This window comes from Ursus americanus, chromosome 3 (assembly GCF_024610735.1).
Source record: "Ursus americanus isolate L20-20 chromosome 3, mUrsAme1.1.p, whole genome shotgun sequence".
Classification (NCBI taxonomy): Eukaryota; Metazoa; Chordata; class Mammalia; order Carnivora; family Ursidae; genus Ursus; species Ursus americanus.
This window is the reverse complement of record NC_142129.1, coordinates 73,848,636-73,867,201: the sequence shown is the minus strand read 5'-3', so window position 1 is coordinate 73,867,201 and position 18,566 is coordinate 73,848,636. Positions and strand designations below refer to the sequence as shown.

At 38.9% G+C, this 18,566-nt stretch overlaps 1 protein-coding gene across 7 annotated transcripts in view; it reads right to left on the bottom strand.

Annotated features, from left to right (window-relative positions):
• Positions 1-18,566, bottom strand: part of ELAPOR2 (endosome-lysosome associated apoptosis and autophagy regulator family member 2) — a 251,496-nt gene that overhangs the window by 194,273 nt on the left and 38,657 nt on the right. For 5 of the 7 annotated variants that reach the window (XM_087861112.1, XM_087861114.1, XM_087861113.1 and 2 more), the window contains 2 exons: positions 15,611-15,745; positions 13,924-13,967 (listed from right to left, as the gene is read on the bottom strand). In XM_087861112.1, coding sequence (XP_087717238.1) covers positions 13,924-13,967; positions 15,611-15,686 — 120 coding nt within the window. In that variant the 5' untranslated portion in view covers positions 15,687-15,745. The remainder of the gene's footprint in view (positions 1-13,923; positions 13,968-15,610; positions 15,746-18,566) is intronic. The other 2 variants (XM_087861118.1, XM_087861117.1) reach the window with 1 other exon arrangement.

The following is an 18,566-nucleotide window of genomic DNA, read 5'->3' as shown; positions in this document are numbered from 1 at the left end:
ATGTAGACAACCAATGAGCCCAAGTGTCAATCAATCAGCCAAGCAAACTGTTACAGCCACTTTCAGCTGCTTGAGCTCATACACTGAATCCAGACTCTCTGTGAACTCCTATCAATAAACTTAGCCTAACCCAATGTGATATTCCATCCATCTTAATCTAACAACCAGAAAACCCATTCCCACATGAATTCACCATGTTTCTGCCAATATGTAGCAACAAAATTTCGTAATTATTTTAAACATAACTATACCCTCCTGACTCATATCTTGTACTTGTTCTGACTCAAGTTATAGAAGCCCTGAGAGGTCGTGTTGGTAGGTGTTGACAAGGTGAGGCAGGAGGAGCTGATTTTGCTGGCAAGGGAGTCTCAGAAACACTCAAGGGTTCAAGACTCTCAGCGTTGAATTTATACGGATACCCCATTCCAGGTCTCGCTCCTTCCCAATCTTTCCAGTAAGAAGTTGGCAGGTTATAAATCCAACTGGTATTGTAATTCTGCAACCTACCCAATTAAATTATGGACTAATCTGCAGCAAATTCAGCTCAGTGGCTACAGAATACAAGAGATTCTTTTGGGGCTGCTATAGAAATTCTGATTATCCAACAGTGTCTTTAGTTGAAAGTTTAAAGGCCTGAAGTTTGTCATTTTTCTCTCAGTCAACTCACCAGTGCAATCAAAGGCAGTTACCCTACCTTCTAGTGTTTGCAGTTTTCATTCCTACCAAAACAAAACAAAACAAAACAAAAAAGTATGACAGCTACTTGGTCTCCAAGGCATTTGCTTCAACAAACACTTCATCACAATCAACTACAAGAGACCATTTACTTAATCATGATACCAATGCATGTCATGGATTATTAGTGACTCTTTTCTTTTCCTTTTTTTTTTTTTTTTTGCCAAGGAGTTAAGCAGTATGTATTTAAGCCCAAGAACATAACTGAACCAATTCCAGAATTCTATCTTTTAGGAGATGTTTCCTGGGACCATTCCTATTATTACATATTAGGGTCTAGGGAGGAAGGAAATTAAATATAAGGAATTGGTTACACAGGTGTTTGCTGGCTGAAAGAGCACAATAGAAACACTGAGGTAATGCAGCGATGCTAAATGCAGCTACCAGCCCTTAGGCCAGGGTAATACAAAGAGTTTAGATTATCAGAGCCTGGAACCTCAAAGGAGGGAGACCTCGTTGCTCCAAGTACCTCTGAGGAGACACACAAGCAAAATACTACAAGAAGCTGGAGACCAGAACAAAATGCTGATGTAGGAGCCTTACTAATAGGAATAACAAGCAAGCAGGATGAAAATCCCTTCTCTTCTCCTCCTGACTCCCAATTCCTTGGTAGGGCCTGCTACTTGAGGAGGCTAACAGGCAAAGAATTCTGGGCAATGTAGTTTGCAAAGTCCCAGCTACATCATCACAGAGCCACACAGAGAAGGCTAAATTTAGAGTGAAATAATAATAGCTCAGTCACTGGTACTCTGCCATGTCCCAAGGGAGGACTCCTATTAACCCACTCAGAAGACCGACGTATTCAAAGCCAAATGCCAACGTAGTATTATACAATAAAAAATAATTGCCACAAAACCAGAACACCAAAAGTCAATGGGATCAGCACATTTTCTCCCTGGAGGCAGACTTCCATGGGGCTAAACAAAGAGTTTTGACCCTCTGTTCCAATTCAGCCTTTACACTTTGAGCTTTAGATATGTGGAAATATTCCCAGCTTCCATGACTCTGATAACAAATTTCTAATTTATCTTCTCATTCATAATTAGTCCGTCTAAACGCCACCTGAGCCTTTGCTCTCCAAAATCAGGAAAATGAAGTCTACTACTTTTTCAGTTCTTCAGGTTCCCTGGAAATGTCTCCTTGTATTTAACAGGGAAAAAAAAATGATTTTCCCCAAATTATGTGGCCTGACTAATCAGGACTCTTTCCGGCTACAAAGTACAAAAAACTCAGATTGGCTTAGGTAAAAAATAAAAAAGTGGAGTTCATTAGCTCAGGCCAATCAGTCAGTATGTGTGTCCTAGGTACACCTGTATTGAGTTCTTCATGAGTGCAGAGATACAGTGACAAACGCTTCCTCATCGTTCTGGCCTGTTCTGGACCTCGGGTGCCTGCCGTTGGTGCTTATTAGTCTGGCTGTGACCTTACAAAAAGGCTCTACCTTCTTCTCTGCTCCAGTCACCTCGTCTTCCACCTACGCTCAGGTTTCTGGTTGTGTAAAATACAACATAAATTAAAAGAAGACTGGGGCATCTGGGTGACTCAGTCAGTTAAGCATCTGCGTTCGGCTCTCTCTCAAATAAATATATAAAATCTTAAAAAAAAAAAAAAAGGACGACTGACTGATAAACTGGAGAAAACTTAGCAATATATATAACATTAACTAGGAGTTAATATCCAGATAATATCCTTAATATGAGAGCTCTTTAAATAAAACACTTTGAAAGAGATGAACAACCCAAGCGAATACATAAAGGACATGAATTGGCAATTCACAAAATAAGTGAAATATTCAAGACATCAAATTATATCCAGGAGAAAAAGGTATCCATAAACCAATGGGGAAAGCAAAATTTTGTCAATTTAACAATGAGTATCCAATCATAAAATCTGTGCATTTTTTGGTCCACTTCTAATCATTTACCCTGAGGAAATCATTAGACAAGTGTACATGTATAAAGGTCTTGATTGTGATGCTTCATATAGCAGATATAAGTTTAGTGTTAAGAACACTATGAACATAGTATTACTAATTTTTTTTTCATTTCTTTTGCCCCATGCTCCAATATGCTTAGCATGAAGCTCTTGTTGATCCTGTTGCTATTTAAACTTTTGATATTTTTTGGCATTGATATTTTGCATTAGTTTCAATTTTTAAAAATACTGCATTCAGATATGATTTATCTTCATTAGTAAGGGCCTTCTTGTGTGTGTGGTGCCCTTTAAATGCACTGAGGCAAGTGCTTCATTTGCTTCACCCTCTTCCCAGCTTTGTTTAAGAGAAATGGAGATTAATTTTACCCATGTGTATTAGTTTGCTAGGGCTACTGCTACCAACTGGATGGCTTAAAAGAAATTTATTGTATCACAGATCCAGAATCTAGAAGCCCAAGATGGGGCACCTGGGTGGCTCAGTAGGGTAAGCATCTGCCTTCGGCTCAGGTCAAGATCTCAGGGTCCTGGGACTGAGCCCCACATTGGGCTCCCTACTCAGCGGGGAGTCTGCTTCTCCCTCTCCCTCTGCCCCTTCCCCCTGCTCATGCTCTCTCTCTCTCAGATAAATAAAATCTTTAAAAATTTTTTGAAGAAAAAGAAAAAAATAGAAGTTCAAGATGAAGATGTTGGCAAGCTTGGTTCCTTCTGGGGACTGTGCTACAGAAGGTGTTCCGTGCCTATCTCCCAGCTTCTGGAGATTTGCTGGAAATCTTTGGTGATCCTTACTTAGAAGATATATGAACTTGATCTCTGCTTTCATGTTTACATGGTGTTCTCCGTGTGTGTGTGTGTGTGTGTGTGTGTGTGTGTCCAAATTTCCCCTTTTTATAAAGACACTGATCATCTTGGATTAAAGGCCCACCCTACTTCAGTATGACCTCATCTTGACTAATTCCATCTGCAATCACCCAATTTCCAAATAAGTTACCTTCTGAGGTACTGAGGGTTAGGACTGCAGCATATGAATTTGGGGGTGGAGGTGGGAAACACAGTTAAACCTATAACACCATGTTTAGTAAATCTTCTTTTTGCTTTAGTCTAATATTCCAGAATTTTTGCTCTGCATTCAGTAATGATCAAGATTGACTTATAGCCTCTGGCTTCCTTTTGACTGCAATTAATTCTATACCTACCCAGAAGCAAGTATCTTATAGGCTAAAAGATGTGCAGCACCTCAGGATTGCCTACTCACCAGTCCATTATTGCTGATTCTTACAGCTCAGGCTCTGGAACACAAGGAATCAAAGAAGAGTTGAAAAGCCAGTGAGCAACATGAACCCTAGGAGATACGGGAACCCTAGGAGATATGGCCTACCCCCACGCCATCTCCAGTCACACACTCATCGTCCGCTCCCTATCCCTCATCTACAGTTCTTTAGAAGAGAAGGGAAGCATTGTGATTTGCATTTGCACTTCTACCTACATCATTAAAATAAGAGCGAGCAGCCTTAGTTGAGTGTCTTTACAGACAGGATTTAATTTAATCATCATGACAGCTTTAGGAAGTAATACAAATGTAGAAATGAGACTTGGAGTTCACACAAAGTAAGTGGTAGATCCAGGATTTACACCAAGATCTCCTCCATCAGAGCCCTGAGACAAGGAGCTCTATTGACGGATACAGACCTTTGACCTAATTCTAAGGTTCTGTCAAGCCACAGTAAAGCCATTAACAAAAGAAGACCCTCCCAACAAACCTCACTTCCGTCCTTTTCTGCTGCTCATGGAGAACGGCCATGTGCTAACCTCCCACCTTCTTCCAACCACCTGGAGCAGAGATTTGGAGCTCTTTGTAACCACACTTCCACTGAGTCAGTAACCGTCTAACAGAGATACTGTAACATACATCTCTTAGTAGGAAACTGGTACAGTATATACTCCACAGCTAATGCAAACATAGTTTTCTTAACGGTGAGAGACAGTGGAGCTCTGGCCATAATCTCACTCCAACTATGTTAGAGTGCTGTGGGGATTCATTGTGAGCCAACAATTATTGTGGAGTTCCTCAACCGTGTTTGTGCAGAGTCTATAATCTATAGGCTTCTCTTCTTTTTCCTCATCGAGATCTTTGCACAGATGGTTGTTCATAAGGAGAGTTTGCAAGGATGGTATATAAATGAGCAGAACTCACAACTGCTTTTCACCCTGATATAATTTAACGTTTTAATGATGCCATTTAATGATGTGCAACAGATAGCAGAACTTGTGTCTCTACAACTCATGATAATTAATTCAAGGGGTAAACAACTAGAATGTTAACTAATGTTGTCCCAAGGCCAAGCAAAAGGGGAAAAGAGGAATGGGAGAAAGAAATACAAAGCTTGAGAGATCTCAAACCATGCTCTGGTATCGTTCCCTTTTTGAGGGGGTATGAGGAAAGACATGGCAACAAAATTAAGAAGGAATAACAAACAGCTTATCTCCTTGTTATTTGTTTTTTTTATTGCCATCTTTTCATAGCAACATGAAATTAGAAATGGTGGCTCACAGGAAAAATTGGTCTACGTATTAAAGGATATTCCATGCATACTCAATTATCTGTGCCACACTGCATTGTATTAAGCTTTGACATCATTGAAGTCTTAATGCTGTCATCCTCCAAATCATTGCTTGCACATTCCCTAGAAAGCATCATTCCAGAATTTTCAGGAAGGGAGAATGAAATGTCCACTCTTAAAGTTGTCTTCTTTCCCATCATTGTTGGCTCCTTACAGTCTTACATTGCCTACTCTCTCCTTCCATTATGCCACCGTCTCTTAAACTAGTTTCAGTCAAAGCATGAGAATTCTATGACACAAACTGAGATCACTTTGCCACTGTCTGCCGTGATTTCCCAGTGCCTCTCATACACTTTGATTCTTACCTTCCAGAGATACACGATGTGTTATTGAAATCTTGTAGTGAAAAATAATTTTGGAATCATTTTGAAGCTTTGAAATACACCATGCAACCAAAAATTAAATATAAAAATATGTCTTTGAAGTTAAAATTTACTCCAATAGAGAAGACATCTGTTCATTTTGAACTGTGCTCATCTCTGCTTATTATTTTATCTCTGATGGGCTATCTACAACCGCACTGAAGAAATAAACATTTATACTTGGAAGAGTAGATCCATCCTTGGACTATATTCTCTCAGCTCTCCTTGTTACTTACAAAGAGGGCTATGTAACTCAATCTACTCCTGTTTCCTGTAATCTTCACCTCTTTACTCCTTCCCTGCTAGCATAAAACAGGCGTGACTATCTATATCCAAGGTGGAATCTATTCAATAAGAAAGTACAAGTGTACCTAGCTTAAAAAAAAAAAAAACTTGATAAAATAAAATGGAGACTTATATGAAACAAAATAATGCACTACAGAGCTTTAATTATAATTCAACTACTTACAAAATAACATCTACACGCAATTTTTCAGTTATCACTTGAAGGAATATATCTATAATTATGGGAGCAAGGTCCTGGACTGTCAGATCCTACCACTGCCCCATGAGCAGCAAGCAAAGTAATTAGTGACCTACAAATCATTAACGTTAATAATAGTTTCTTTAGAAAAAAAATTCGATTCATTCCTCCTATTTGGAAGGGAAATCACTACATTATCACTTAATAAGTGTCATCTTTTAAAAATTACAATTATCTTGGTGAAAGAACAGCAATTTTCCCAAATAGAAAACGAACAAATGCCTACAGTCACTACTAACACGACCGGCCCTTTTTCCCTAAGTATCAGATCCTTCCAGAGTCTTCTGGAATACAACATGAACAAGACTCTGGCAGGGAGAGCCTTTGGAACTATTATGCAATTCAGCCTACTGAATGGGAATCATGTATCAGCATGATGGGAATATGTAACAAGATGCTCAAAACCAGCTCAAATGTATACATTCTTGCAAAGTTCATATATGAGTTAAGAACCTGTCCACATTTCATTACATCCTTAAAGTTCACTACCATACTAATTACCATTACCACCTGCCATACTAAGCACTAGGATATAAGAAGCTGGGGTGGAGAAAGGGGGATCTCACAAAGTGGTTTCCATCTGGTTGGGGAATGGGAAGTCTCAGTCAGTGACTTCATCTTCTTTCTGAGGTGTTCTAGTATCTCATGGAGTCTTAGCCCTTAGCACAAGAAAAAGGCCCCAGATAGATAAGAATACTCCTGACATCACATCACCAGGTATGTTACTTAGATTATATGTGGCTTCCCAAGATTTTGTTTTAAAAAAAATCAAAATTACATAAAAAGTACAGAAAGACAAAATAAAGAGGAACACAGACCAAGGTGGGTTCAAAATAGCCCCTATCTTCAGACTTCTGTGGCTTAAACTGAGTTCTAGCACTTCTACTTAGAAAACCTCTCTTTTTAGACTCAATCCAGATATAGAAGAGAAAATACATCTGCCATTCTACCCACCTTATGCCAAACCCTTTCTTCTCCCTGAGGAAAGAGGAATTGCTAACCAGATTGATAAGGCTCAAAATATTCATTTGGCCACACTTAAAAGTATGAGAATTCACTGTGCATTTAAAATGCTTAAGATGCATACAGATTCTCTCTTGGCTTGCTTTCTTCTTGGCGCTGGGTGTGTAAATAGACTTGGAATTGCCACTCAGAAAGGGCAGGTCCTGCCATGTCTTGGAGAGCCAGTCATTACTTCTCAATACCATAACTTGTGGCTGCCCAGAGGGTGGTGATATGACAAGACACAGACTAGGGTTGGGAACAGCATGTGGGAGGCCCTGCTTAGCTTACAGAAATGTCTTTAAAAGAAACACAGATAAACTGGAGTGTGTCCAGAGGTACAAAAGTAACCGTTTGAGAAACACTCATCCAAGATATGTGGATCAGATAAACAGTCCTGGGCCACCTACGTTTCCCCTTTTCATCATCTCTTGGTGCAAGATGAACTGGAACGCAGAGAAGCAGCCACAGCGTGAGGCAGGAGGTGGTTCTGCTGGCTAGTCGGACCTGAGTCTTACCTATGAACACTCAGCGTGACAGCATCTTATTCTCAACCACGCAGCGCAGCTGGAGGAACCACCTCTCCCTCCCTGCCTTGCACCATCCCCGGGCTAGCCCTTTTAGCAACTTTTCACCACCAAAACTGCCTGTGTTCCTCATGACCTGATAGCACTAGATTAACAGGACTGGTGGAGCAGAGAAGAGGACATACAATATGATCTGCTCGAGGCCCTGTCCCCGCCACTCCACCCCCAGGAACTGCCCACTTACTAGAATTAATTAGAAAAAGTACAATCAATAATGCATTAGCCAGCCTTTTGAAATTTCTCATGGGTCAGCAGGCATGGGCCCTGTTGAGTTTTACACTTGAGAAGTTAACCGACTCTTGCTATTATTTCAAAAGTCAGAGTAATAAGGGAAATACTTCTTTCTTTTCCAGGAAATTTATTTAAAAATTGGCATCTCTCATAGAATAAAATTACTTACAGTAAGTCTGAAGCTAAAGTAAAAAGAACAATGTTTTCTAAGAATCATATTGATTTTTTGAAAATTCTCAGGTATCAATGTTAATTAATAATATCTCCCCCCTAACCAGCAATAACAGTCACATAATACGGTGATTCTGACAAAATGATGTTCAAATATGTATGCACCTGAAATATTAAAAATTTTAAAGTAAGAGAGAATTTGTTTAAAAAATTAAAACAATACACACCATGATTGTATTCATTGCTGCACTTTTGAAATGGCAAACTCCTGGAATCCAAAGCAAAATATCCATCAGTAGGTGACTTGATAAATGAATTACAGTACATCCACAAAATAGTATTACATTCGGTCCTTTGCTTTCTTATTTTTAGCTAAATTTTATATCCTAAAGATCTTTAAGCCATAAAAAAATACCAGTTAATCTATGTCTTTCTAGGAAAATCTCAAAGATAATCAATTTTGTTTTTAAAGATAGCATGATTCTATTGGTGTAAATTTCTCTGTGTGTGTGTGTTCGTACGTGTGTGTGTGTGTGTGCGCGCGCGTCTATGTCTGTGTGTGTGTGCGCATCTATGTCTGTTTTTGTGTCCTCAGGAAGGTATATTCATTCATTCATTCATTCAACAAATATGTATTATGCCCTCTTATGGGCCAGGCACTGTTCTTTCCTAGGTATTATAGGAACATAGATGAAAAAGACAAAGTCCTTATTCTCATGGAATTTACTCATGTGTGGAGGAGAAATATAATGAACAATTAAACAGATAGATACTTTTGGAAAGCGACCAACCCCACTAAGAAAGTAAACCACACTAAGGGACACATTGTATAAATAGGCTGAAGAAAGACCTGAAAGCCAGACTTGATCTTTCAAGCGAAGAATCCATCCAATGCAAGACCCTCAGCACCAAGCCAGGGAGGTAAGACGGGCTAAAGGAAATGGTGGAAAAAAGTTAAAGAAGCAGGCAGGGCCAGGTCATGGAGTCTTTTAGATCATGTGAAAGACTTTACATGTTATTCTGTTTGGAGTGGGAAACTAATGAAGCTAAGGTTAGAGAGACAGGGGAGGTGAGACAAAATGACTTACATATCTTAAAAAGAACACAAACATTCCCCCATGCCAGTCCCCAGGATGAATTAGAAACATCTAATATTGAAAGAGAAACTCTTTCTTCCTTGTTTTATTTTTTTAACTATGTGCATATAATATTTGAAATTTTGATGAAAAAATGGGCTATGAATATAAGGTGGCAAACTACCACTGAGAAGATTTGTTTCTTGATTTAACGTGTAATACTTTTTTAAAGCATACCTGGAATGTCATCAGTCCTCACCGAAATGGGCAAGAACAATGTCATATTAACATAAACTATGATCTTCAAGCTTCTAAACTCCCCACCAAATCAGGCAGAAATTACCTTTTAAAATTCCTCTCCATCTTCCAGCCCAATCCAGCTTAACCTCTGGGAACCCCGGCTTGGGATTCTATAAAGAGAGCAATGATATCTACCTCAGGTATAATGGGTTAATGCAGGGAGAGCTGAAACTTGAGTACATATTGGAGTACTACCTGGAGAGTTAATAAGGGATACAAGACTTAAACACGTGCACTGTATGCAAAGTTCCCAGGTGATTCTGACCCAACACTGAGAACCACCAAGTTAATACATTTGGCCAATCTAGTGCAATTCCTGGCTATGCAAGCCCTAATAAGAAAGGGTTTGCTCCCCACCTTTCCCTCTTTTGCCTGAACTACAGACTAGCTGGCTTCCTTCCTATGATCCTGCTCACCAACTCTTAAATTAACAAAATGAAAACTGACCAAGATAAAATATAAAATCCTGCATAAACAAAAAGTCACTTGTGTAAATATTAAATAATATGTGTCATATGATTGTAGTCAGTTTTTATAGCCATTTTTAGAATTTGCACATGCATGAGACGGGTGGGAATCACATGAGACCCAGTCCCCTCGGTGAGGGGCAGTTGATGGTACTGGATCCACTCCAGTAGGAACAATAAGGCACTTGTGGCCAGATTCACCATGCCATTGGCAGTGTCTTCCAATACCACTGGCTGACCCAGTCTCCCCAGAAGAAAGCACCAAGCACTGGCACGGCAGCTGTTCTCTCTCTATAACAGAGCCACCACAGTTCCTGTGTTCCTCCCAGACAAGAAGGGACCCACTGAGGCTCCGTTCTTCCCACCACCTCAGAGCAGAAAAAAAGCCCCAGTGGAGAGGCCAAATAAACACTACTCACACATTTGGAGAAGGTTACATATTCAAAGAGATGAAACACAAAAAAGAAACCAGCAGATAAATTCCTTGCCCTTCTGGGTTATCCCCTCCCCCTCATCTATGTGCCTAACACTATCCCCAACTTTACTCCTCATATCGCATTGATGTTTCCATCAATCAGCCTCTAAAGCCATCCTCAAGCACCCCAAAGTCACACCAACTAGAAGTGAGCTGTTAAAAAGCAATAACTGACCTCACCTGTGGTCATGAAATATAACAGACAAGGAGGATCCCCTACTCCCACCCCAGCAAGCACCAGAGGCTGCGGAATGAAACAACAGAGACCTACCAGAAAACAGAAGGGTCTGATAGATTGGCAGTGACTTCTTTGACATCGCACAGAGTTCTTGCTACTCCCACCCATTAGGATTTGATATTTGCTGTGGACCGGTGACAGCGGGACGTTTTTATGCTTTTTGGGTTTTTTTTTTTTTTTTTTTTTTTTTTTACTGTCTCTCTCCAAACGGAAGCTTATATTGCAGTTTTTCCTGGTACTTCTTAATTACCACAAATGATTATGTTGAGAACCAATAACTTGTATTTTAGTCTGTATGTCACGAGCCCAGGGAAACACCAGGAGACCTGATGGAGTGGAGTGAACATCACCTAGAAATCTGGACTTGGAGAAAGAGGGGGAGGTTATATAAATGGAAAGAAAAATGTGATGTTGGGTACCAAAGAGGTGGACTATGAAAATTCACATTTGCCAACATGATAACTATACTTCCAGCTCCTGAATCCCTGCTTGCAATAACTGTTATAACATTGAAACTGTATACCAGTCTGGCAGGTATAAGGCGGTACGTCAATGTTAATTTAGTTTGCACTTCTATGACTATTATTGCATTAGAGCATCTTTTAATATATTTATCAGCTGTTTGGATTGGCCCTTGTGAACTGCAGATTTATCTCCTTCATCTATTTCTCTATTGTCTTTTTTGTCAAATTGTAAAAGCTGAGTATTATAGTTATTAATCCTTACTTAATCCATCATCTGCTTTGCAGATATTTGCTCCAAATCTAATGACTGTCTGCAGGCATTGCTTATAGTTTATTTTGCGTACAAGACTTTTAATATTTATGTTCTCAGATATGTAATTTTTAATCTAGGATTTTAATCTAGGATTCATTTAATCTAGGATTCTAATCTAGGATTTATTATTATTATTATTATTATTATTATTATTATTATTAAGCTTTCTCTCTCTCCCTAGATTGTATGCTACCTCCTAAATTCCTTCCTAAAATTCTTAACATTTTAATTTTTATATTTAAGTATTTGAACAGGAAATGATTTTTATATATACGAAATGTAGGGATCTAATTTTACACTCCTATAGGTGGGCAATCAGTTTTACCAGCACCAACTGTTAAATAAATCTTTTCTCCCAGAATTAAAATAATCTTGTCATATGTTACATTTTAATGTTTCCTGCTCTGTATCTGGATGACCAATTTGTCTACTCCTATGCCAGTTCCATATATTACTTGAATTTTAGTGGTTATAGACTATGTTCTGATATATGGGATGCCCCAGTCACTATTCTTTTAGATAAATTTCTGTCTATTTTTAAGATTTTTTTCTTTGTCTTCCAATTGAACTCTAAGGTCAGTGTGTCCAGTTCCACAAAACAAATCCAAGTTGGTATTCTAACTGTAATTATATGAAATATATAAATTGATTTGGGAATAATTAGCTCTTTACAATTAAATCTTCTCATCCAAGAACATGGTATGCCTCTCAATTTGTTCAGACCTTGATTTTATGTTGAAATTGCTATAGTTTTCCTCACATAGAGCCTTCATTCGTTTTGCCAATTTTTTGGTAAATTGATTGTGTAATGTCATCATAGAGACAGACTATCTTTCTCACCTCATGAAACTTGCTTTGACCAAAACAGGCAGGCAAAAGTGAGAAAATGGTAGCTCCAAGCCTAGGCCTCAATATGCCTTGCATGTTTCTTTGTGTTCTCTTTTATTGTTGCCATAGCAATGAAAAGAGCTTCCTCTATAGACATTGATCCTTCAACCTAAAGGCAGATCTTAGAGCAGCGCCACTCAGCCAAGCCCAGTCAAGAGTATTGGGTGAAATTACCTATCAACATGGACCATTGAAGGGTCCTATTTGCCATTCCCACTGTGTTCTTGTGAGGAAAGCAACCCCCTGCCATCTCTGCTGTAACTTATATCACGTACATCAAGAACAACCAACCCTACCACTTAGAGCACAGCAGATTGGACTGGATGTTCTCATCCATGCTAAAAGCAGACATGGTGAGCGCAACATTAGGAAGAGTGAATCCTCTGAGAAACTTGCAGTGAAACTCTGCCCAATTGGGATGCTCTGCATCAGATGGTAACATATCAACGCACTCTGAAATAATATGCACACAAAAGTGGGTCTCACATGCACTGTATGATAAACAATTGCTCCTCATCTCCCCGTAGCTGGCTCACAGTCCAATCTGGGAAGTGCTGGCTACTAGACTCTTTGGGTTTGGCCTGTGAATGTCAACAAATCTCTACACTCTAACTTTTTCTTTTCCAACAAAAAAATAATAACTGGTATATTTTAGTATTTATCATAAACAATACAAATAATACCAAAGAAATCTGCTATTTTATAACACTTATGCATCTTATTTTGTATAGTTCTAATTAATCTATTGTTGTTCCCCTTTTACAGGTGAGGAAACTGAGCTTTAGAGAGGTAAAATAACTAGTTTGGTGACATACAGCTTGGAGGTAGAGGAACTGGGATAGAAATCCAGACCTGTCTGGCTAAGGGTGGTCTTCTACGCTTCCCTTAGCAGTGGTTCTCAATGTGTGGTCCCCAGACCAGCAGCATCAGTATCCCCCGGGCACTTGTTAGAAATGCACATTCCTGGGTTCCACCCAGACCTACTGAATCAGAAGCTCTGAGAATGGAGTCCAGGAATCTGTGTTTTAACTAAGCCCTCTTCACCAGGATTCCAATGCCTGCTTAAGTTTGAGAACCACTGCTCTATACCATACCACTTCCATAAAATGATTTTAAAGGAAAGAAAGAATTCTGTGAGTGGAAGTGATCCAACAGACTTCCTGAAGAAGACATACTGTAAGCTGAACTTCAGAGGATGGAAGAATAGAAGTGGGTGTAAAAAGGAGACGGGAAAAGCTAAGCCTACTCTTACCAGATGATCCTGCAACTGCACTCCAAATGAGCTGGAAATTTATGTCCACACAAAAACTGGCACACGGATATGTATAACAGCTTTACTCATGATGGCCAAAATGTGGAAGCTACCAAGATGTCCTTCAGTAGGTGAATGGATCAGACAACGCAATACTGTCCGGCGCTAAAAAGAAATGAGCTATCAAGCCGTGAAAAGTCATAAAGGAAGCTGAAATGCACACTACTAAGCAAAAGAAGCCAATTTAAAAAAGATGTTTACTTACAGTTTTATGACTCCAACCATATGACATTCTGGACGTGGGCAAAACTGTGGAGACAGTAAAAAGATCAGTGGTTGGGGGTATGGGGGTGAAAGCAGGCATTTTTAGTATTTAGTGAAATTCCTCTGTATGCCACTATGATGACAGATACCTATCATTACACAATTGTCCAAACCTATAGAATGTACAACACCAAGAGGTGAATCCTAATGTAAACTATGGACTTCAGATGGTTATGATGTGTCAAAGGAGGTTCATCATTTATAACAACATATCACTCTGTTGGGGAGATACTGATAATGGGAGAAATTATGTGTGTATGAAGGCAGGGGTATACGAGAAATTTCTGTACCTTCCTCTTAATTTTGCTAATGAACCTAAAACTGCTCTAAAAAATTAGTCTTAAATAAATTACTTAAAATACTAAGTACCAAAAGCACTTCTCTTAGAAAAGTTCAAAGTCAAAAGAGTGATTATTTGGATGGAAAGGACAACACCAGCTTGCATAGAGGAGATAATCATTAAAAGAGGCCATAAAGAGTTTGGAATTTGAACAAAGAGAAAGGAAAGTACTATTTAGGTAGGGTTTCTCAACATTGGCAATAGAAATGTTTTGGGAGAGAGAATTATTTGTCTTGGAGGGGCTGTCCTGTGCATTGTAGCAGCCTCCCTAACCTCCACCCACTAGATGCCAGTAGTCCCCTCCAGCTGTGACAACCGAAAAGTCCCCAGACATTGCCAAACGTGAGGGGAGGAGGGAAAAGACAAGATTGCCCCTGGTTAAGGACCAGTTAAACAACCAAGTGAAGGGAAAGGCATGCAGACAAATAGCGTAAGGAGAGAGAATGGTTTGGTTGAAATACGGTGTTGTAACAAATATTCATTATGAAAGGTGGAGCTGAAAAGTAATAAAGTAATGAAAGATGGGGTTAGAAAAGTCTTCTGGGACCACAGGTCTCCAGACTTTTTTTTTTTTTAAGATCTTATTTATTTATTTGACAGAGAGACAGAAAGCCAGCGAGAGAGGGAACACAAGCAGGGGGAGTGGGAGAGGAAGAAGCAGGCTCCCAGCAGAGCAGGGAGCCTGATACGGAGCTCAATTTCCAGGACCCTGGGATCAGGCCCTGAGACAAAGGCAGATGCTTAATGACTGAACCACCCAGGCCCCCCAAGTCTTCAGACATTTGGTTTAAAAGTTTGAGGTATATTCTGTGAACAAAGAGGAACTACTGAAAGTCTTTGATCTGGGAGTAACAGGTTTAGAGCACTAAGATTTTCAGATGAGGTTGCTTGGAAGGGATTAAAAAGACTGGTTAATGTCCTTTGGTGAGAGAATTTTTAAAAATTGTTACCTAGTTACACCATTTATACTAAATATTTTCTTCATCAACTAAAAGGTAGTGAATGGTTTTTGGTCAAAAGTTTATATATGTGCAATATATTTCATAATAAAATCTTCTCCTTAGGGGCACCGGGGAGGCTCAGTCAGTTAAGCACCGCACTTTTGATTTCTTCTCAGGTCATGATCTTGATGTTGTGAGATCAAGCCCCCCTAGAAGGGCTCTGTGTTTAGCAGGGAGTCTGCTTAAGATTCTCTTTGTCCCTCCCCTACCCTGCCCCTCCCTCAGCTTGTGTGTACACTTTCTAAAAGAAATAAATAAACTTAAAGAAAAAAAATCTTCTGGGGTACCTGGATGGCTCAGTTGGTTAAGCTTTTGCCTTTGGCTCAGGTCATGATCCCAGAGTCCTGGGATCGAGCCCCGCATCAGGCTTTCTGCTCAGCAGGGAGTCTGCTTCTTCTCCTTCTGCCTGCTGCTCTCTTTATCTGTCAAATAAATAAATAAAATCTTTTTTTAAAAAAATCTTCTTAAAAAGCCCATTTGAAAAAAAGAAAGATGGCACTGTTTCAAGCCATTTACTCCTGTTTTATCTATCATACCATGAGCTCTGAAGGAAGTGACAATTCTCAGCTTAGAACTGGCACATATGGATACCCAATACATTTTGTTCAATGAATAAAATATTTGACAAAGGATAATGAAATATATCTTTTATTTTAGGATTTAAGAGAAATTGATTTTTGCACTCCTGCATTACCTATGTACAGTGATTACATTTCAGGGTTTGTTTTTGTTTTTGTCTTTAGAAGCAATCTCTGGACTCAGACCCCTCTGGACAAAATGTTCATGCCCTTGTTTCCCAGGGCTCTCAACATATATGCCATGTGCTCCTGTAGCACTGTGATAATAATTTGGTCAATAATGCTCAGTTAGCTTTAGCAACAAGTAGATTATTTCCTGTACAGATGAAAGAGGATGCTCCAAATTTTGTCTTGTTAAACTGAAAATTTTCAAAAATTAGGGAAAATCAAATCATATGAAAACCAAAAATAATACATTTTGTAGAATATAACATAACTTATGAAAATCTGAAGTGGACACAAATTCAACAAGCAGAAGGTTAAAGTGGCATCCCATTATAATCACACAATGCTTAACTAAAATATTAAGGTTGTTAATTCTCTTCTATTAGAGATAGTCCTATTAGTGCAGGTCATAGAAAAAAATGGAATGTATATATTTTCCATGGCAGTAATTCCCTTGCTGTGATTTTGATCAGTGCATCTTTCGTTATGCATTAATACATAAATAATAATACAATTTTGAATTTACAGAGTTCTCCCAGAATCACATGGCCTGAAAAATTATACCCAAAGTGACCTTGAGTGATAAAGATTTTCCTTTATCACAAAATGTCCTCCAACTCCCAAGAGTAACTGGGAAATAAGAAGCAACAAACAAATAAGAGGCAGACGGGCACATGAATCAAGCATAAATATGAAGTCTTAAATACTTTGCATACTTTTTTGAAAGACAGTAGAGACTTCTTTAGGAAGACAGCTATTTTTATTAATATATAAATGTACATTATAACGTCCTGCAGGATATTTTAAAAGTGGGATCTAGTCTGAGTGAATCCAACCTATTGGAAAGGAAGTAGTTCAAAGCTAATATGAATAAACAAAATAAAAAGGGTAAAGATAAATATCTATGGAATTTTAGATGCTTTGAGTTAGCATGCAAAGGCTATCATGTCCCAAGACTTAGCACAGAGAAGTCCTATTTACAGCAAATAAGAAATGCACTGATCTAGGCAGTTAAGGTTTATAATCACCCTCCCCTTGGTCATGGGCTGGATTAGTGACTTGCCTCTAACAAATAGAATATGGCAAAAGTGATGGCCTCACATCTGAGATTAGGTTACAGAAAGACAATGGCTTCCATCTTGGATGCTCTCTTATATTCTCTTACACACTGGTTCTGAGGCAAGTCAGCTGACATGTTAAGAGCAGCCCTCTGGAGATGCATAGCTTGGAACTAGAGGTACAGAGCAAAGAACTGACCAACAGCCAGCAAAGAACAGAAGCCCTCGTCCAACATCCCAAGAGGAATTGAATCCTGCTGACAACCACATAAGGGAACTTGGAAGTGTATCCTTCCCAGTCAAGCCTAACATGAGACTGTGGCCCCATCTGACAGCTTAACTGCAACCTCAACAGAGACTCAGAACCAGAGGCACAAGCATCTGACTCAGAGAAATTGTGAGATAATACATGTTTGTTATTTTAAGCAACTAAGTTTTACAAACTAAAATAGAACTCACAGCTATAGCTTAGCATTGGCTCAATGGTTGAAAGAATGTATTTTTAAAGTGTGTAACTCAGAGATTGAGCCTTAGATAAGAGATAAGATCTTGAGACCAAAGGGTAATGATGGCAGAGGACACTGGAAAAGATGTATCTAGTTTCTAAAGACCTCTCAAGTAACCCAGTAAAGTAAGAATTTACTTTTAATTTAAATATATGCCTTTCTTTGTGAAATAAAAACATTTAGTTCTACCTTGGAACCAACTCTTCCGGACTGTACTTTAAAAAAAAAAAAGAAAAGGCAAAGAGGGAAATGGGCAGTTATCAAAGGAAACGAAAAATGAGGAAGAGATCAGAGCTTAGCCTTTAATAGAGATAGTTCCCTGCTTGGGGTTTAGTGAAAAAAAAAAAAAGTTAAAGATCCACTATAGCACTGATTCTGTATTGCAGTTACTGGTTTATTTGTCTTCTGTGCATACTCTGAGAAATTTGGGTAGAAACTGGGTCTTATTTATATATGTATTCCACCACATTCTTTTCAGAATGTAGAACAGAGTAGGCATTCAACTATTTAGTGAATAAAGAAACCAATGAATAGGTAACTCCAGGGGAATAAGGTTCCTTATATCACAGTATATATGGAATATATGATTACACAGGAAGGGAGTATCTCAATTTAAAAGATAACTTTAAAGAGCTTCTGGTTTCATGTAAGTCGCTGTAAGCCCACTACACCCTAGTTCTCCTGGTGATTATAACTGAAAGTCCTGCAAAAGAATATAAAGATCAATATTCCAGAACTCTGAAAATGAATAAGAGCAGACATATTAGGGAAGGAAACCAACACTTAAAGAACAACCTATGCAACAGTTTCCCAGCTTAGGCTCAAGGGCAGTCCAGATTCTACTGCGTAGCACACGTGGACATGAAACTCTCCAAGAGAAATACTTTCTTTCTCATCACAGGATGAGGTAGTAGCCAGCCTGAGAGTGAGGAAGAA